The sequence below is a fragment of the Branchiostoma floridae genome, chromosome 11, assembly GCF_000003815.2.
Source record: "Branchiostoma floridae strain S238N-H82 chromosome 11, Bfl_VNyyK, whole genome shotgun sequence".
In the NCBI taxonomy this organism is placed as follows: Eukaryota; Metazoa; Chordata; class Leptocardii; order Amphioxiformes; family Branchiostomatidae; genus Branchiostoma; species Branchiostoma floridae.
In genome coordinates, this window is record NC_049989.1 from 2,930,132 (window position 1) to 2,951,586 (window position 21,455).

The window sequence follows — 21,455 nt, forward strand, 5'->3', positions numbered from 1 at the left end:
GGCACCGCACACTGGCAAGCCGAGAGAGAGATCTAGAGAGACCCGTACCGAAGTCAGCTCAGTCCCTGCACGAACGGTAGGTAACTTGCATCCAGTTAACTGTTGATTGTTCAGACTGTCTGCCGCCGAGGTAATCTTTCGCACCCGGTAAAAGTTTTGCGCGGTAGGTGGCCAAAATTTCTACCGCGAAGAACTACTCCCGGATGCTAAAAATCACCCACGCGGAGGAGGAAATATTCTACCCTGAGTATCAGCCAGGTTTAACAGATGAGTTATATACAATATTGTGTGTCAAACAGGAAATACTGAAAAACTGAAATCAAAATCACAACCCTAAAATGGAGGAGTAAATTACTTTGAATCGTAATATGTCTATCGGGGAGTGGACGGGCTCTCCTCCATGTCTTCGGGCACTGGGCGCTCTCCGCCGCCGCCGGTAACTTTGGCGCTCGGTAGTATGTAGTTTTACATGGTTAAGGAGTTGTAATCAGCCAACCACATGGGACTAGAGTCCATTCCAAGTCACCGCGCGGGTTTTTCAATAATGTTCATGAAATTTTCTAATTATTGCCATGTAATTATTAATTGTGATGAATATCAAGGACTACATTGTTCTGATAGTTTGCAAACATTTGTCAAGTTGCCCTCAAAAGACTTCAGTTTCCTAATGAAATTAGTTTCAAAAGAATTACAAATATTTCGAACGAAAGACATGGGCCAATAGCCCCCTGTAACGTGCCGCTAATACAATCAAGACATGTTTGAGTCATATGCCATTGAATGAAGGTATTCTCTGAGAAACGGTAATAAACTGTCAATGCAAACCCCCAAAAGTGTCGGAACACAGAAAGCCTTCTTCCACAACTGTGGAACTCACTTCCACCCAACACACGTACAGCTTCTTCTGTCTGTATTCAAATCAAAAGTCTGGATCTCGCTTGGGGACCTGCTCTCTGTGTAAGAAATACTAATAGAGGTAGTGCTTAAGATGCCATGAAATGTTTTGCTCAACAGGCAATAATAGTATACTTTGTATCAAACTAAATAGTAAATTTTATGCATTATTGCACATGGGGTCTGAATTCATTATTTCACTAGTAAGAGGAAACAGTATTTGTGATTGGTGAAATAATGTGATAACTATTGTGATAACCATTAACACGAAAAAGTAGTTATCACAGATTTTGGCTTCAAAACATTTTGGACTAAAAAAATGTGATAGATGGACAGCTCCTGATGTTATTTGATGTTTTTTTTATTTCTCTCCCAAGGCCAGCCCTTTACAATAACCTCGCCTAGTTAGGCGACCTTGGTTGCCTGTAATATCAGCCGAACGATAAATAAATAAACATGCTTGGGTCTGGTAATGCACCGTCAACAGCGCAGGAAGTCATTGTGGCGTGTGCCATAAAAAAACTCCAAACCGAGACCAGAAGCTATATACATGTATTCATTGTTCTTTTTTGGTCATAGGAGGCTGTCGCCAACACGATAGAAAATGGAAGTCTTGATCATGTTGATTTTGCTGACCGCTGCTGCTGGGAAGACTGTTGATTTCACCGGCCGTAACTTGACGCATGTACCAATAGACTCGCTCGCGCTTTATAATAACGCCAACGCTGTCATGGTTGTCAAGTTGTCAGACAACAGAATAACGAACCTCGGCTCCTTTAACACAACCCCGCACATATTGTATCTGTTTATAGACAATAACAGGGTAAAAAACTTGTCTCCGCAAACCTTCCAACGGCTGTGTGATCTTCGGCAACTAGGTCTGGACAGGAACTACATCCTTTCCCTTCGCGACTTCATATTTTCCGACCTGGCGGCGCTACTGAACTTAATCCTCTCAAACAATCTGATTTCCGCTATATCAGAGCGTGCGTTCCACGGGCTGGCCAGTCTGGAGTTCCTGGAACTGTCCGGGAATCGTCTGTCCGCGTTTCCCGAGCAGGCAGTCAGGCTGATTCCCAGTAAACAGCTGTTACTTGTATCACTCATGGTCAACAGCATCAGTAAAATGCCAGAAGACCTAAAATCCACGCACCCGTCCGCTTCTTACCAGCTGCTGGGAAACCCTTTGTCGTGTCCCGAGAAACAAGTGGATCGGGAGGATATAATGAATATTGCTGACATGGACATGTGGCCCGTGATAGCACCTTACATCACCAGCACCGATCGTAAACAGAACCGCACTTTCGTCGCACAGGGTTTCTTCATCAAAAGTCGGTATAAATACTTCGGCGTTGTTCCCCCCACGATCTACGTCCCGATACATTACTCTGTCTCTCTACCTTTACCGATCAATCTTAATCCGAACGTTGATTCCTTCTCGTGGATCACTCCCACTGGCCGCCGCGTGGTCAGGAATCTGACCAAAGCGCCTGAGATTGAAGACTTCACGGCGGAAGACTCGGGAATGTACACTAGTGAAGTTGTCAGTGGTGGAGCGAAAATCTATCGCACTGATATGCTGCTGTGTCTTGACTCGCGACCAAAGGAGGGACAAAGCACCACAATTCCTCCGTCTGACAACTTTTCACCACGAGGTATTCAAAACAACACAGACGTTTGTGCTAGTTCTACGAACAAATCTTGCTGCTCCTATTGGTTCATTTTTAAGCCGTCAAAGCATCAGAAGTTCTGTGTCGCTGCAACTTCACGAGCAAAACTCACAGTCTCATTAATTATTTCTATAACTATTGGCATCATTCTTATGATACTCTCTCCGACCGCGTTATTTTGTTGGAGAAAACGAGGAACCAGTCGAGAAAACAATCGCCCTGCCGCCGGTGCGACATCAAACATGGGTGCACAAGACATGGGCGTCTGTGGCCCTCGGTACATCCGGCCCGAGGTCACAGAGGATCCAACAGAAGGAGAATCGGGCCCGAACGCCGCCTTTCCTCTCAGGCGTCTGCGGTCGCAAGAATCTCACTGGTTGTCGGTAAAAAAGGGAACCACGAATTATAATTTGCACTGCGTGCCAGGAGCGCCCCAAGCGGACACGATCGGAACGACAGAAGTCCAGGTCCATCACTATGACAACGCTGACGCATCAGATGCAGATGACGAGGACCAACATCACTACGACACTGCAATGCCGCCCCCTCTACCGGTCTATGAGGAAACTGCAGCTCACGCTGTGACAACAGACGTGCTGGAAGAAGGAGTATCTGAACAACCGGCTTTTCAAACCGAGAATGCTGGAACTGGCGAGGAAGAAATGCCTTACGGTATTGCAGCAGCAAGTTTGCTCTACCAACGAGATGCTCTTCCTAGTGAGCATTCAAGCAGCGCTGCAAGCTACTGTGCACGTGCGACTGAATCGAACCAACTGGAAGAAAGCCTTCAAACTATGGCAGAGACAAACATACTTTATCAACGAGCTCCGGCGTCGAACCGAAGAACCGTCATCACGGGTGAGCATACAAACAGCGCCGCTACCGACTACTGTACGACAGATGTGCACCAATCAACTGAAACCGTCTCCAACTTGACGGAAATTTATCATCATCAGACTAGCCACACGTACACTGACCTGGCGTGCCGCACAAGCGCAACTTCTCACGATGATGTGCAGAATTCGGGCATTCTGTACGGGAGTGATCCGGCAACTGCCGATCGCGAGTAATCATACCACCATGGACCGATTGGAAAATGAACAAATTCACGCGTTTGGGGGCTTACCGGTCGAGGAAAATAACAAGAGCGAAGCAGAGTAGAGTCTATAGTCATTTTACCAACTTTTACAGTCAATCGTACAGAGGCAGATAACCTTGAAGGATTTTAAAACGCCAGTGGGAGTCGAATACTACACAAAACAGATTTTCTTTGTAGCAAAATGGACCATTGTTTTGAGTTTCGTCCATGCACAAGTTTCCACATAATGAATCAGGTCCAGGGCAGGTCCGAACCGGGACCTAATCCTATGGACCTGAACCGGACCTAGACCTGAATTTTTTGTACCGGTGTATTAAACCCACGCCTAGTAGTAACCATTTTGTAAACAGGAGGTAAATACATGATATATGTAGAAGAGGTTTCTTTAGAATGGAATTGCCGTACTTAAAATTTTCGTTTATGACCATGTAGTCACCACTTATTGTTGTATTGTTTTTGTAATTTGGATATGTCAGTGTCCAGAGCAGTCCAAATGCATATAGAACAGCAATCACAAACTTCGCAATTGTTCACAGAAACTCCTAGCTTGTAGAAAACGGTAGACATAGCCGCATTCCTTTGCAACAAAGAATTTGTCAATATTGTAACTTAAGTAAGATAGAAGACGAGTGTCATTTTATTGTTTACTGTTCACGATTATGTACTGACCTTAGAGGAATACTCATTTCAACTACTAGTGGCTCAAGTATGTAGCGTTACAAGAAAAGTTCCCATGTCATGATTAGTTCGATATTCATGATAGCTTAGATCGGAATTGACGATGACATTAGTATATGTTTTCCGATATATATATATATATATATATATATATATATATATTTCATCCACAGCATATTTGCTCCTTTTGCAGCTGCTTTGTATGATTTAAAAACTTTTTATTTTTATGTTTGGAAAAGGCCGAAAATGAATGCGCACGCGGATGTCCATTATCCACATCAAATCAACATAGTATTTAGTACTGAGTACTTGTATTATTTAGAACAACCTAGAACTTTATCAGCTGTGCCTGTACTTAGCTTGTGAGAGCAGCTTGAATTGTACAATAAAGGTCTCCTTATTTCAATTTCATTAACGTGATTTTTATACAATGTTCAGTGTGTTTTTATTTGGCCATGACTAGTAAGTAATTTTAACAGTTAACCTTAAATGCCCAATATTACGTGTGTTCACAAATGCTGGTTCTAATTTTTGTCAAAATCGGACTTCCAGTGCACCAGACCCACCCGCCCCCCTATGAAAAATCGTACAGCCCCTTTATTCAGTGGACTTTTCTTTCCCGCCACCTAACGTTACCTCAGTGCATCAAGGCTTGCATCATAATGGCTGGAAACGAGTGTGAAAACAGGCTTCAGTAGGAAAGAAATGGCTTAGTAACTTCTTCAAGACATTCCTAGTAAGTGAGTTACAATTGAGCCTACTCACAGACCCTCTATGAACTGCATTTCGCTGGTTTCTTCGGACGGTCGCAAATTTGTCTCATGCTTTCAGTGAGAGTTCACTGACCCAGGGTTCAAAGGTCAGACAATGAACATGGCGGGAGGGGTGATGGCTGGTGTCGGTGTTTCTCTGTTTTTGTGTTGCTGTGTCCTTGTCGTTCAGGGATCCACAGTGCCGCGGCCCAACATAGTCTTCATACTGACTGACGACCAAGATGTCGTGCTGGAAGGAATGGTGAGAGTTAACGTTCACTTGTACAGCGATCTTAAAGAACAGAACGGGATATATTTGCCGGCATATTCACAAATTTGTTATAGAGAATGCATGTCTAACCAGTTGTTCAAATACAAATCCATGCATAACGTTTCAGCACCTCTTTATAAATTGAAATATAGATAATGACTTAATTTATAATAGTGATGATATATAAGTATCAAAGTCAACTGTAAGTGTAAAGACAAAACATCACAATCAAACTCTGCATGTGAGTTGGCCTTTGTGTGACACACTCCCTTGACTTGAGGTGGGGTAATGATAAGGTGATTATAAGTTGTAGGTCAAATCATTATCAGCATTCAACACACTATGAATAATTGCCATATTTCAGAAAGTGATGAACAGGACAAAAAGGCTGATAGGAGACATGGGTGCCACATTCCCAAACATGGTAAGTAAATTAATTTGTTCCCCCTCCCTCTCCCCTGAGACAAGGGAACAGCAGTGCAGTTGATAATCCTGTTGGACAAGTTAAAACGTATGTCAGGGTAGAGATAGCAATCGGCAGAGATCACGATTGACGAGAATGCAATCAGGATCTCTGTGATTCTATTGGCAAGCAAAGATCCCAATTGGAGTCAGCAAATTTTTGGGCATGTTCACTTTATAAGACAGAACTTTTCTGAGATTCAAGTTGCTTGAAATCCATTCATTGACTTGAAACTTGTTATGTATAACTTGTAGACCACCTTAAAGTTGTTGGTGTATGCTGATGGCATTATCTCTACCGGAAGTGGTAAGGGTCTGCATATAGGAAAATGTGTTGAAGGTTAGACATCCAGGTAATAGGATTTTGCCATACCAGTTACTTAAGCAACTGCATATTCTAGTTGCTTGTAATTGAGTAACTGCCATTTGGTGTAATTCATAGTGCTATTTTTCCTAATAAAGCTATGGGGATGGTGATACTTTTGCTAGCATGATATGCTATTGCATAATCAACAATCGTCTCTTAAAGTTTGATTTTGAGTAATTCTGGGATTGTATTGACTAATTTTTGTATTCCAGTTTGTGAGCAGTCCGCTGTGTTGTCCCAGTCGCTCCAGTATCCTGACCGGTAAATACGTGCACAACCACGGGGCCGTGAATAACAGTGTAGACGGGGACTGTGCCAGTAAAGCATGGCAGGATGGGCCGGAGAGAAGCACCTTTGCCACGCAGGTGAAGACAGCTGGGTACAGGACCTTCTTTGCTGGGAAGTATCTGAATCAGGTATGGTCAAGTTGACGTACCTTTAAATAGTGTATAAACATGCTGACGTTCTATTTTTGAAAAGAAAAAATGATAGTAAAAATCATCATCATCATCATCTTCACCGCATGTCAGTAAAAATACATTTGTAAAGTCTTGTAATCCATCAACATAGTTTTAACAATTTACAATTCTAGGGTCTATATCATCAAACAATTGACCCAGGCAAGCTACATGTATCTCTGATACAAATGTAGTTGCAGATACAGATGAGAATTACATTGATAATCTTTATAATACAGTAGAAGCCGCTTAATTGCACTGCCTATTTGCTGGTGAACTTCGTGCAATTATCCGGCTGGTGCAATAATGCAAAGTTATCTAGCTGGACCATACCGGTCTGGGATCTGGGGATTCTGTGCAGTTAGCAGAAGTGTGCGTTAATCCGATGTGCAATTAACTGGCTTCTACTGTGTATATTTTCACAGTATGGGTTCCCGTCTACAGGAGGCCCTGGACACATCCCGCCAGGCTGGGACTGGTGGTTCGGACTGGTACTGCAGTTCTAAATCTCTCACTAATGTACTTCGTAGTAACAATGTTTTGTAATATAGCCTGGTATCCACCCGTATTATAGCTCCCAAGTCTCTTCTGTCTTTTCCACAACTAGAAGGCAGAAGAGACTCAGGAGCTACAATGTATAATACGGCTGGATAGCAGGCTACTGAGGCTAGGTTTATAATGATGTTAACATTGCTAAACAAAATATTGGCTGTTGGCTGACAAGTAACTATGATATGCTTATTTTGCTCAACATACCATGAATGTTTTTGTTCACATGTTTTATCTCTCTTTTTGTAGATAGGAAACTCCCGTTACTACGACTATGCCCTGTCTGTCAATGGCACCAAGCAGCAACATGGGAAACTCTACAGCATGGACTACCTGACGGATGTCATTGTAAGATCACTGCAAAATATTGCACATTCATTTATATTTGCAATGGTTTTATTTCAGGGAAAAGGCAAGTTTAACCAGTATTTAAAATCAAGGTTCAACAATTCAGTAGTATGGTAGTCATTGGAAATGCATCTTCATGGTGATAGGAATTTACCACAAAGGTAGGAGCACTGCAAAAGAATCAAAATTTACAGTAAAGATAGTCAAAGGCAAAGGTAGCCTTTTTGAGGCCATGGACATTGTGGGTTGTTATATATGAAGAAGTTTATTTGCAAGTTAAATATATATAAATATATATAAACTCTGTTTTATAATGGCCTGCTGTTTGGTAGATTGCTTTTTGTGTACATATAGCTAAATAGAAAGTTGCAAGTGATGTTAAAATTTTCTGTAAGAAGTATGATTTTTTTTATTTCCAGAAAAATCAGTCCCTACATTTCCTGGATACAGTTGGTGCGTCCCCCAACCCTTTCTTCATGATGCTATCCACCCCTGCAGCACACTCACCCTTTGACTCGGCTCCACAGTATGAACAGGACTTTTTGGATTGGAAGGCACCTCGGGGAGGGAGCTATAATGTGTATGGAAAGGTAAAAATCATATTTAGGATTCCTTCGGTAGAATGAGCCTGTGATTCTGGTGATTCATGATTCCCACAATGTCAATGTACAAATGTATCTTGTTGCACATATCCAGATGGATCCACAAACAGGCTTTATACTATTTGATCAAGGACTAATCTTAAACAAATTTACAGAGCAAGGAGGTTTTATCAAGATCTTGTCTAATAGAGGTTTTTATTTTGTTCTCATCAAGGACAAGCATTGGTTATTGAGGTTTGCTCCAAGTCCCATGAAGGATACTTCTGTACAATATGCAGACAGTATTTTCAGAAAAAGGTAATCGCTTTTTGTTGTTTACTTTTAAATGAGTATACTCGTTTCATCAGCAATCTACTAATCGGTAACTTTGTGAAAAACATATTAATGCTACATGTAGTTCACCTTAAGTTTATCTGTGACTGTGAGTTAACCTTTATATGAATGATTGTATATAAAATTGGATTATTCAAGGATATCAAGTTGACAGATGGCTGTTTCAGACTAGAATGCTATGAAAAATTGCAATTTAGAAAAAAATAGCCCTGAATACCTCATTTTTAAAAACAACAGATCTAGGTTACCATGTAGATAAAGGTGAACTACAGTTACCTGTTTGTTTACCACTTACAAGTTACAAGGTCTGTTTTTTTTGATAGAAATAAAGTCTGGCATGTTTGAGACTCAAATGTTTCCTTCAGGATGAGGACACTCCTGTCTGTGGAGGACCTGGTCCAGGCAGTGATGACAAAACTAGAGGACCAAGGCCTTCTCTACAACACTTATGTCATCTTCTCTTCAGACAACGGATACCACTATGGTGAGATGCTGTATAGAGAGTTTGAATCACATGATTTAAGTCATAGACTATACAAGTATGATCAGAGTTTGTATTCACAGAGATTCTTATCAGGATTTCTACTTAGTCTAGTAGATTGACAGTGGTAAGGATAAGATTGCCATTGTACTCAGGTAGAATTGTTGATTTTACTGGTATAACGTTAGATCCTGATCCTAGTTTCTGTTGACAACTGGGGCTCTGATTCCAATCTCTTAGAGTATTAGAATCACCAATTCTGCCAGATAGTGACCTTTACCAGTGTACATAAACATGACAACTTAGCCCACAACAAGCTCTTATTCCACAGTAAGATTCAACTGATACAGATCTTTAAAACAACCACATGTATGTTGGCATGTGTTTTTTTTTCGAATGTTGAAATAATGAAATAAGAAGCTACATTTGTGGTTGGATGTCTTTCCTGCAGGTCAGTTCTCCCTACCGGAGGACAAACGTCAGCTGTACGAGTTTGACATCAGAGTGCCTCTCCTGATCAGGGGTCCCGGCATCAAGGCTGGACAAACTATCACTGTAAGCAGAGAACTCTCTTAACATCCAACGTGTTTTGTTTGATCACTTGAATGATACTCTCTATCATTGTAATATGGGCAGAAAGAGTATTATGCAAGAACGACATCAATTAGGATAGGTAATAACGACATCTGATTTATTATAATATTGATTATGATTATAATATATAAGGTACTCAAGATAACAGTTAATCATTCAACAAGGTAAATTTAGAAAACCTTTTTGAGTATCAGGACAACTGAGTGCCATGCCCAGGACAGTTTCTAGATGTTTCACCAAGAGGATGTATAACTCTAACATAACTCTCAGCCGTTGCCTAATTCTCAATCTAACCCAATCCTTACTTCAATCATAACCATAAACATACTCCTGTAACCGTACCTCCTACCCTTAAGTCTATATATCAATGTGTTGAGTTGTCTTAATTTTCCAGGTGCAGAGTTGTCAAGGTGCCGTGTTGTACTGAATCAGATATATAATTACAGCATATTCATTACTTTTGTAAGGCTTTCCTCATTTGTCTGCAGGATCCTGTGATGAACATTGACTTGATGCCGACTATAATCGAGATGGCCAGAGGTGAAACACCAGCGGATGTGGATGGAAGGTCCCTCATGCCTCTTCTGGTAGGGAAGTCTGCAACATGACTTTGTCTTTTATCAAACTTCATAAATAAAAACTGTATACTGTTTACGTCAATGTAGGTTAGACATCCAGGTAATAAGATACGCCAAAAAGTAGTAACTCAAGCAACTGGATATGGTTTTGGAAACGGTCAGACGTTTCAACTGCTATCCCGCAGTTGAATGATTAACAGAGACACTGACGAAAACTGTGGCATAGCAGTTGAAACATCTGACCGTTTCCAAAACCACATCCAGTTGCTTGAGTAACTACTTTTTGGTGTATACTGTTTGTTACTGAGAAATCAATGACAATGGTTCATACTAGGTATTTTATTGAGTCCTTTTACATGTTTCTTTCTTACTATGACAAATAATGCATACATTGTTGTATCATATCATACAGGGTTGGACAAGTTTTCTAAAATTCACGTGTCCTATCGGGCAAGCACATAAAAAATTTACTTGCCCGAACCGATTTTTCACTTGCCCAAACTTTTATATTTTCACTTTCAGCAATGGAATTCTTATTATTACCTCTATTTTTTGCTACGTTGACCATTGCTTGATGTCATGACTTTAGAAAGTATATCAAAATCTCACTCAATGGAAAAATCTTACTTGCCCATTCGGGCAAGTGTGGGAGGTATTGCACTTGTCCGATCAGTACTTTCACTTGCCCGGGACAATAGGGCTAGTGGACTTGTCCAACCCTGTCATATAAACAATAAACAATCACTCATTCTAGACCTGTAGTGTATCCAAAAGCATTTTGGACAAGCGTGTAAAGAATGGTGGAAAGCATTATCCTTTTGAATTGTCTAGCCAATGTCGGTCATTCATGTTGGTACATCATTGAAGGTTAGACATCCAGTTCATAAGAATGATATTATAACAGTATATAACAATATAGCAATGTAACAGTATAACAGTTACTCAATCCATACAATACAAATCTATCCAGTACATTGCTTGATTAATTGTTATCTTGTGTTCATGTTGACATTTTTTGCCGATGCAGCTGAGCACACAGACGGAGACAGGTGGTCCAGAGTGGAGGTCAGACCTGTTAGTGGAACACCAGGGAGAGTGGGCCCTCCATGCCTGGCCAAAGTACAACTGTCCACACTGGTGGACTCTAGTCACCGTAAGTTACTCCTACAAAAGTAGGGAGGGAAATTTTTGGCAATACCAAATTTCTTTTACTACAACATTGGTATAGCCAGAATTAGTATAATTATTCAAAATAATTATAAAGCTTATGTTATATGATATATAACATAATACGTTATGTTGGTTGCTCAATCTGACAACTAATGTAATAGTGGCGTTGAAATGCTGCCAAATTGACCACGCCGATAGCTCGGAGCTTTTGGCGTTGTTGTTTGCACGTTGGAATTATGATTCGGCTGTCCAGGTTTGGCGCAGGTTCGAATCCTGGTAGTCGGGAGGTTGTTTCTTTCTGTTCTACTCGCCTCTCTGGTTGTTTCACTAGTGGTTAGGAATTGGCGCTGTCACCGCTTAGGCCCGGGTTCGATTCCCAGTGTGGGAACCAAAGGCTTAGAGCTGTTGGCGTGGTCAGTTTGGCAGCGCTTGAACCCCACTGTTACACATCTATATATCAATCAGAAGTTGCGTAAATGTATTCGTTATGTATGAGATGAGTAGAATTAACAGAACCTTCATGTACGGAGCTTGTAATGAACCGTGTGTTCCCACAGGGATGTGTGCCTGACTGTGTGTGTGAGGGCTCCTACAACAACACCTACAGCTGTGTCAGGACTCTCAGCACCAGAGCTAACCTCATGTCCTGTGTTCCTACAGGGATGTGTGCCTGACTGTGTGTGTGAGGGCTCCTACAACAACACCTACAGCTGTGTCAGGACTCTCAGCACCAGGGCTAACCTCATGTCCTGTGTTCCTACAGGGCTAACCTCATGTACTGTGTTCCTACAGGGATGTGTGCCTGACTGTGTGTGTGAGGGCTCCTACAACAACACCTACAGCTGTGTCAGGACTCTCAGCACCAGGGCTAACCTCATGTCCTGTGTTCCTACAGGGCTAACCTCATGTACTGTGTTCCTACAGGGATGTGTGCCTGACTGTGTGTGTGAGGGCTCCTACAACAACACCTACAGCTGTGTCAGGACTCTCAGCACCAGAGCTAACCTCATGTACTGTGTTCCTACAGGGCCAAACTCATGTCCTGTGTTCCTACAGGGTTGTGTGCCTGACTGTGTGTGTGAGGGCTCCTACAACAACACCTACAGCTGTGTCAGGACTCTCAGCACCAGAGCTAACCTCATGTACTGTGTTCCTACAGGCCAAACTCATGTCCTGTGTTCCTACAGGGTTGTGTGCCTGACTGTGTGTGTGAGGGCTCCTACAACAACACCTACAGCTGTGTCAGGACTCTCAGCACCAGAGCTAACCTCATGTACTGTGTTCCTACAGGGATGTGTGCCTGACTGTGTGTACTGTGTTCCTACAGGGATGTGTGCCTGACTGTGTGTGTGAGGACTCCTACAACAACACCTACAGCTGTGTCAGGGCTCTCAGCAAAAGGGCTAACCTTATGTACTGTGAGTTTCAGGATGACGAGGTATGGATTTTAGACTTTCATTGTGACCTCTTCTTTGTTTTGACACAGAATACATGTCGTTGAACACTACACATTAACCCTCTCAACACATCATAAAATTTTTTCCTGTATACCATATACGACATATAATTTCAGTCTATACAGGTGTCAATTAGTACTTTTTGTGTATTATTATTACAGCTGTTATGTAAGGAGTAGACTAAGAAAACTATATATTGCTGGAAAGCTCACAGAATGGCCTTTCCAAAACAAGCAAAATAAATATCATACCATCAATCTGAGGACAGCAATCGTCATGGAAACCACTCAAAAACACATTTGCAACACTCCCAAAAAAGTTTCACAAAAGAAAACATTTGGCTAGGGGCTGAGTTTTTTGTGTCATTTATCATAAAACTATGTAGAAATACTCAACCATACATACACAATGCTGGTATGCTGTTAGAATGACCAAAAACTAAAAATCAAAGCATGATTTCAAATAAGTTCAGTGTTGATAAACAAATGTTACCCCAATAAACAGTTGTGCCCCCCTCCCCACACCTGTAGTTGTACTATTGAAATAATGAATATGCCTTGTGCTAAATGGCAAATTATTTTTCTGGATGTTCTCCTCATATCAGGGAATCAAATAAACCCACTTACTATGACTTGGGTAGAGAAACAGGTATCAGAGTATATAAAATGTCAATTTGGACCAGTGACCTATCAAACCTGACCTGGACCTCCTTATGCCCCAAGAAAAACAACAAGGAAGCATGCATGTAGAACTCATTAGACATGGTGATATCAGCTCATTTGATCTCAACAAAAACAGCAGGGTGTTTGCCTTGCTGCCCCTCAAGGATTTCCCTGTCATCACTCCTGTAAGCCTCCAACAAAATTATCCACCAAACTGTCTCCATTTCTGCTAAAGTTACTAAATAAACCTGTAGAAAACTGAAGCCAAAACACACGCTGGAGGCCTCAGAAACAGGGCTGAAATGCTACATCCCTTCTGGTTGGTCAAAGATACAAGCATCCTGATTGGCAGACTCTGCCAAATTTCCCATTTCACAGTAGTCAGTTTGAATTTCCCGCCGGAATTAAACCTGAAGCCACGATCGTGGCTTCTGGTGTCCTATGGGAAAGCCATGATAGTGGCTTCTCGTGCTGAGAGGGTTAAAGGAAACTAAAAGGAATGGTTGGGAATCCTACCATACTATGCTAAATATACCCGAAAGTCACAACTTTATTGGTATTAGACCGGTCCGTCATGATTCACCGCTATATCAATAATTTGAAAATCGCGCCATAAATGGCTGCCCTTTGACCCCAACTCCCCTGTGACGTCAAGTGGGATACACACTTTGTGGGGAGGGCAAGATCACACGGCCGCACCATCATGCCTGCCATGTGCCGTTTGTACGAATATAAGTCTGCCAGAAGCCAGGGAAAGGAATGTCACCTTCTTCACATTACCACTCAGATGAGAGTGCATTTACTGCAGCTCTTCCTTACCTTGTTCTCAATCAATAATTGCTTGTTTTTTGTTTTATTGAATCATATTCCAGAATTTCAAGGAGTTCTACAACCTGGAGAAAGATCCACACCAGCTTAACAATGCGATCAACACAACCGACCCAAATGTCCTGAATTTTATGAGTGAGAGACTTAAGGAGCTTGTAGCATGTTCTGGAAAAACTTGCAGTTATAGAAATGAGCAGATACTGGTGACTTGAGGTAAAACACATGACATGTGTGTTGGTTTTACATCATGTTTTGTTCTGTTCTGTTGATCTTGTTTTGTTTTGTTTTGTTATGTTATAAGGGAGACTTACCAGTTATTTCAAGGAGCTTGATACGAGGGCGTAGCTGGTAGGGAAATACTTGTGTTTGGCAATCCAATGCAATGTCCACAGCATTAGGTTGTTGACTGTGTGACAGGCTCAAGAAAGGTACAATCATGTATACAGACTGTATGTGTGACTGTACACATTTATGTATTATATGCTTCATGTGCAATACAAAGGATGTCTTATTTTTGCATATTTGCTCTGAGTTGTTACTGTTAGACAGTAATTACATTATTATGCTAAAGGCAGATGGCATATAGAAGGTTATTTTTACATGATGCAGTTTTGTTGAAAAGTATATACAACATTATCATGTTTGAAATTTCCCTGGCATACTTTGTGTATGTTAAACTATGCAATTGTACACCACATGTGCCTCTTCAACATGCTCGTATACATGCAGCAATAAAGAATTGTGTTGCAGTGTTAACACTTGTGGGATGGAGAACAACAGATAATAAACCCGATAGTGAGTGATTATGAGTGATTGATATGAGAACTAAAAGAATATGCAATAAAATACTTTCAAAGCTGTACATGTGTCCACCTGTACATACGGACTACCTGGCCAATATGACCAATTTTGGTGGCCCCTTAAATAGTTGACACAAGCATTAAGAGCTTCATGATGTCTATGGTCACCAGCCACCTGTCCACATGGGCCAGATTATATCGGTCGCCTAAGTGGTCTTCTTGGGTAGTTTGGACTGTACCTTTGCTAAAGAGAGTAAGATATAATGTATGAATTGGTAGTTTTATTTGATTATGGTGTTAAGTTTAAATAATGGCTATGCCATTAGGATACGGTTATATTGTAAGTACATTATAGCACAAATTTACTGTGTCGTAATACATGTTAGGTTGTGTTGCTCTCCCTTACAACTTTTCTCATGATCTACTTTGCACAATACAATATTTTGGCCCAAGTTTGCAATTTTTTTTGTCTGGAGCACAAAATGTTGCAAAAATAAATAATGTACATGCTTTATTCATAGCCCCACAATTTTTTTTCTTCTTTTGGCTGTTTCATTTTTTTTTGGTCTTGTTGTTGTGCGGGCAGACCACTCCTTCTTCAAAGCCAGGGACTGACTTATGAGGAGCTTATAACAAGCGAGGCTAAATCCCAAGGGTTTGGAGTGGCTGCCATTAGGCACTAAATCAGGTGACCTCATTACGACTGTCGCAAGGGTCTGGAGCAGCTAGCTGCCCTTGGTGCTAACTCAGGTGACCTCAATACGACAGCAATTTCCCAGGTGTAGCCAGGACTGAAGGTTTTGAACCACTCACAACATGAGTGAGGGAAGGACCCCTACTTTTTTTATAAGTGCGGTGGGTTCTTTAACTTGAGCTGTGGCTCTCCCCAAACACGGGACCACCATTTAACATCCTATCCAAGGGACAGTCCTAACTGAAGCTAGGTACTAATTTTTACCTGTAGTGAGTGAACTGAGGTTAGTCATCTTAAGTGCCCTTTCCAAGGGCACAAGATCGGTGCCAGTGATATAAATGGATTCGTACCCAGAACCTCTGGTTTATGAATAAAACACCCTGCTGATTGCCCCACACGACTCCACTGTTTGCCCACAAGTGCAAGTTTTGAGCTAACAAATAAGTTAAAATTCTACTTTTCCAGAGAAATGACAAAATGTATTCATTCTCATAAAAGGTATATTTTAAAAAAAAATATGAAGAAACAAATATGACTCATCTTGATAATATTTTAGTTAACATTTAACCCAGGAGCTGAGTTAATTATTCACTGCACACTTTAATACAGGCATGATGAAAGAAGGTAACAATTTTTTTTTTACAAATGTAAGGATCACCATAATTGGTTGTAACATTACCCTTCAGTGTCATGTCCAAGGTCTGGTCCTTGTATCTCCATATGTAGTTACATGGTTACACCCACCTTCAGTTGATGGTTACGTACAATGTAGTAGGTAAGAAAGCTTCTATGATATCTTCAGTGATATCTTTCTTCGTCTAATAAGTAAGTCTTATATGTCCCATTTTACGGAATATCAAAAAAAGGTTTAAATATTCTAAGTGACATTTGCTGTAGAAATGTTCATTGTTTCATTGTATGATGGAGGGGGTTCTGAGGGGTAGCTCTGTTGTTCCAGCTCCAGACACTCCTGCATGTGATGCTGGCCGATTTGACTTGGCTGGTTTGGATTGATGATGGGATCTCTGTACAAAAGTAATGCAGAAAAGATTTCATTTGAATATAATTTTTGATATGTACATAGTAGCAATATCCTTATTATAGTAATGCCCTTGTTATCATGGAAGATGTGATGGAGGAAAACATTAAAAAGGCAATGATTTAGCAAATCTTCATATTTTGCAGCGCAGTTCCCACTCCCACTATAGATGTAAGGCTCGAACTTTTTTTGACATATTTTTGCAATGTTTTGTGAATATTTTAGTGCTTCTCATTCTGTCTTCAAGGTGAACAGATAAAGTCTAAAAATGCACCACTACAAACTTTGTGTGGAGTACATACAAAAAGAAATCTATACTGTCAAGCAGATCATGTATCACTCACCCATCGTTCAGTCGATTGGATTTCCTTTGATGTAAGAATACAGAAACTCCAACAACAACAATCACAACCACAGCGCTGACGCTGGCAGCAATCACGGGCACCATCCAAGGCTTGTTCTGTCCTGTCCCTGAAATAGATGATATTATTGAGAAATGCTTAATTGCCTATTTACCATTAAAACATTTTCCAGTCATGCGGTGTGGTTGTTGTAATTGGAACCAGGAGTTATCTACACACATATGTATTTGCGACATAATAGCTCGATCTACATAATGTATGCCACAAGTTGGCTTTTCATTATACGAGTATATAAACAGAAAATTGTACCACTTTAAAGTAGAATGTCGTTCCTGACATTTAGCAACATGCAACTTTTTTTATTTTTCTTCTATTAAAATGTGTTATCAACAAACGTTTCATGATTGATGGTGCTGTGGAGTATGAAAAAGTTAAGGAGACTGCAATGATTATTTTTAGAGAAGTTAAATGCTGTATCTCTTACAATCTTATATTCTTAATCCACTCTTATATCTGAAGACAGGATGCTCATTCTGATATGTGTAGTACTAAAAGCTTACATTGCCGGACTGCAGTTGACGTTGGCTTCGTAGGGGGCGAGTATGTACCACTTTGGAATGCAAGGCCTGTTTGCGTTGTTACAAAGGTGTTCATCATGAGTGAGTCTTCTATCGAGTTAAGATAAAGGCACAAACAAAATGAGATTAAAGTAATGCTTTGTATTACTTCATATCGTCATTTATTGGGGGGGGGGGGGTGTTTGCTGTAAATGTTGATTGTTTTGCAACCAGTACAAATTTGGGGGTTTGATCCAGTAAAAATGGTATTTTGCTCACCCGGGTAACATTCCCTGGCAAAAGACAGGTCGTCAATGGCAATATCTCCTCTCTCGTGCCCCGTCACAGCTGCTTCTATGAGGACCTTTTGGGGGAATCAAAAATTGAAAGTTGCTGACCATGTGTGCAATTTTTAATCTTTTGACATAAGGTAAGAAATCTTTCCGTTGTTTAATACACACGTAGCATGTCTCTTCTCTCCACTATGACTATATATGAAGCTGAAAGTATTAAAAGTTGAATAACCGACCTGTACCTGATATTGGGTTGGACCACTAACATCAATCGAAGCAAAGAGCCACTGAAAGCCCTGATCTCCCGTCGTCCTCCATAACTCTTGGATACTGCCAGATGTCATGTCTCTTTTGAAGACAATCAGACTGCCAACTCCACTCCCAAACATGTGGTAATACAAACGGAACTGTGAAAAAATGTAAAGTCATTTTAATGTAAGATTTTGGAATTGTCAATTCTCGAAACAGCAGGAAACATTCGGATGAAAAGTGTGGGATGGCTACATAACAGTAGGGTTTTTCTTGGCATTCCAAGTTCTTTTTGTGGAGCATTATTGATAGATGATAATTAGTCTTGAAAGGTTTGGAATAATGCTTTTAGACCTTACAACTCTGTCTGTACCACCGCCTCCGACACCTCTCATAACTATAATTTAAGTGGTGGTGATACTAATTGTAAAACCATGGCTTTCTCACCTTGCACATCTCCGATGCAGGCAAGCTGTGGCTGATAAGACGTGCTCTGTGGTCACTTGGATAATGAGTAGAGTCTATGAAGGTATAATGTCCTGAAAAAAGTCCATATAAGAAAAGAAGGCTTAGATCAGTGACAAACCAGCTATAATTAGACACAATTCTTCTATAATATGAGAAAATGTTACCTGTGCTTGTGCTTGTGATTAGTTTTTTTGATTGGCTCATGCCTTAAGACATATCTTTTCCAGATTCTCCATTTGCAAATACACAATCATGTACATAATAAAAAATGATAAAAAATTATAATTAAAAAGTAGATGTAAATACCCCTTGTATTCCCTTTGGTATGGTCCATCTGCGGACCTGTGTAGGACGTGTCTGTTGACCCTTGCCCGCGCTGAAAGTCAAAGTTGTCTTGATCGCTCTGCTCCCAGTTGCAGAAGTTTCTCTCGAAGTCACAGCGACCAGAATCTGGTTTAAATTTTCGTTTGTATAAGTTATTTTGCTTGAGATCAACATTTGTCACAGAATGGCACATATTCTGTTATTACTCATTTTGTTATCATAAAAAAAGATATATTGCAGGTAAAATCTGCAAAATGATTTTTTTTATTTGCTTGTTATCTAAATTGTGAATTTCTATAATAAACATGTATGTAAACTTACTTGCATAGTTTAAACATTACCCGTATCGTAAAACTTACCGTAGTTACAGTCGTCCTCGTCTGATCCATCCAAACAGTTGTGATTGAAGTCACATTGATGTTCTTTGGAAACACACTCACCGCTCTCACACGTAAATGTTGGTCCACTCAGAATGCACGTGTCAACTGTATAAAAAAAACACAATTTATTACATTCACGTTTAACCATATGCAGATTGACCAGATACAGTTATCACAATAGACAGAGTTTTATAAAGTAGCGATCTTTGCTTTAAGGATCAAAATACCAGTCAGTCATGCTTCGGCCTTGGTGAGTAAGTTTCACCTTTAGAGAAATTCATGGAAGACATTGCATATTTCTTAACAGCAATACAGTAGACTTGTAATTGATAAATGTATGATACCTTCAAACTGACAGCCTGGGGTTAGTGATATGTCATCCAGCGCGATGTGGCCTAAGTGTGATGTTCCAACTGTACCCTCAAAGAGGACCTTCGGTTGCAAATGAAATAAAATTACTTTAATATCAAGTAAGTATTAAGATAATGTCCGCATTGCAACCTTTTATAATGGAAATGATTCATGTCACATCTCAATAATGAAAATTTCCTCTAACATTTACTTTGTTGAAGGTGGCATAAGTCTGTGGCATTGTACATTTATGTAGATTCCGCACACCTGGCATTGACCTCACCAGAAATGGAAACAATTTTGTATATTTCACCTGAAATGCAACATTGGAGTGTACTTCAACTGCTTCTCTTGTCCATGCTGCAAAAGCTGTTTGTCCCTCCCAGACCCGCCTCTTTCCATTAATGTCGCTGATGTACAATGTTAACTTCCCAACGTCTCTTCCGGACATGTAGTGGTAGAATCGGATCTTGAAGAAAAGGGGTTACAAAGCTAAGGTTACAAAGCTAAGGTTACAGTTCTTTCATAATCTTTTCCTTGTTACAGGAAGCACTATTGTTATGTCTAAACCTCCGGAAATAGCTGGAGATATTGCTATAATCAAGGACGTTATATAACGTCCTTGCTATAATTGAAGATTATGAGAATGAATATACTCATGACGCTGAACAGAGATTATCAAGTATTAGACCTAATAGCATATTTAGTTACAAGAATGATTCAATCTTTTATAGCATCTTAGACAAATTCATGCAATAGAATGCTCATGAGGCATGTACTTAATATGCCACATCTAGCAATTAGGGCTCCTCAGTACTTACAACGCAAGTTCCGCTGCTTGTAGGCTTGAATGGTTGAGGTAATATTAGCCTTGCTATGTCGTCCTGCTGTCTGGGGAGTGTGGCGTCCATGAAGAGGAAGAATCCGTCTTACATAAGAGTGAAAACAAAGAAAATGAATAAACCATTTCTACCACTCGTTATTCTTGTAAAGAAAACAGAGAATGTAACTTTAAGGAACATTTTTCTACTACATGTAGAGACTAAAAGGAACAATTCGAACCTTGGTCCCCATTGTGATCTTGAATGTTGATGGCTGTCGCATGTCCTCTCAGACGAGTCCAATCAAAATCGTCATTAGTTGGCTGGATCCAGTCGCATAGGTCGTATTGAAAGTTGCATTTTGCAGGAAACTGGACTGGATTGAAATAAGTATTGAGCCTGGTAAAAACGTATTTTGACTAGTTATAGTACTGGTTCCAGCACATATCTGGTGTATCATCGTTAATCGTATTGTGTCAAGCATACGTGATATATTAAATCACTTACTACAATTAGTTTCATCGCTGTTGTCCCGACAGTCTGATGTTAAATCACACTCAAGTCCAGATGAAATGCAGTCCTCGTTGGAACAGGTGTATTCGTTGTATTGGCATTCCTTTCGATATCCTGTACAGATAAAATAAAATACCAATTAGCAATTATAGTACCACACATTTATCTCTTGTATTCTGATTACTGTCCACTTGATACATCGTTAAACAATGGTCAGACAGCTTTGATACGTTACTAGTATATAATATGTATGGTATTTAAAGAATATTATTATTACTAATGATCTGCACAGTGGAAACATCAGATTATTTGAGCTTACCACTGCATCTCACGACTACATCGTTTGCATGT

General features: G+C 40.3%; 2 protein-coding genes across 3 annotated transcripts; one reads left to right on the forward strand and one right to left on the reverse strand.

Annotated features, from left to right (window-relative positions):
- Positions 1-4,962: 4,962 nt before the first annotated feature.
- On the forward strand, positions 4,963-15,117 carry LOC118426612 (N-acetylglucosamine-6-sulfatase-like). 2 transcript variants are annotated; one of them, XM_035836111.1, is made up of 13 exons: positions 4,963-5,355; positions 5,729-5,788; positions 6,406-6,609; positions 7,077-7,142; positions 7,450-7,548; positions 7,968-8,138; positions 8,365-8,447; positions 8,849-8,967; positions 9,416-9,519; positions 10,047-10,145; positions 11,164-11,289; positions 12,634-12,744; positions 14,298-15,117. In XM_035836111.1, the coding sequence occupies exons 1-13, from the start codon at positions 5,209-5,211 to the stop codon at positions 14,463-14,465; spliced, it is 1,557 nt and encodes a 518-aa protein (XP_035692004.1). In that variant the 5' UTR covers positions 4,963-5,208; the 3' UTR covers positions 14,466-15,117. The 2 variants fall into 2 exon arrangements, 1 of the variants encoding a protein (XP_035692004.1); XR_004832434.1 differs by having other exon boundaries at positions 4,964-5,355; positions 12,597-12,744; positions 14,298-14,462.
- Positions 15,118-18,816: 3,699 nt separating this feature from the next.
- LOC118426126 (MAM and LDL-receptor class A domain-containing protein 1-like) lies at positions 18,817-20,652 on the reverse strand. The gene is made up of 6 exons (XM_035835385.1): positions 20,592-20,652; positions 20,084-20,239; positions 19,764-19,851; positions 19,399-19,524; positions 19,022-19,165; positions 18,817-18,836 (listed from the first exon to the last, which is right to left on the reverse strand). The coding sequence occupies exons 2-6, from the start codon at positions 20,219-20,221 to the stop codon at positions 18,817-18,819; spliced, it is 516 nt and encodes a 171-aa protein (XP_035691278.1). The 5' UTR covers positions 20,222-20,239; positions 20,592-20,652.
- Positions 20,653-21,455: the final 803 nt, after the last annotated feature.

Excerpts from the sequence above, each read along its gene's own strand:
- LOC118426612 (XM_035836111.1), top strand. The coding sequence starts at position 5,209 with ATGAACATGGCGGGAGGGGTGATGGCTGGTGTCGGTGTTTCTCTGTTT. Across the intron at positions 8,448-8,848 it reads GACAGTATTTTCAGAAAAAG|GATGAGGACACTCCTGTCTG; the intron begins GTAATCGCTTTT and ends TGTTTCCTTCAG. Across the intron at positions 9,520-10,046 it reads AGGCTGGACAAACTATCACT|GATCCTGTGATGAACATTGA; the intron begins GTAAGCAGAGAA and ends ATTTGTCTGCAG.
- LOC118426126 (XM_035835385.1), bottom strand. The coding sequence starts at position 20,221 with ATGTCCGGAAGAGACGTTGGGAAGTTAACATTGTACATCAGCGACATT. Across the intron at positions 19,852-20,083 it reads ACTCCAATGTTGCATTTCAG|GTCCTCTTTGAGGGTACAGT; the intron begins GTGAAATATACA and ends TTGCAACCGAAG. Across the intron at positions 18,837-19,021 it reads TACCAAAGGGAATACAAGGG|CTGGTTTGTCACTGATCTAA; the intron begins GTATTTACATCT and ends GTCTAATTATAG.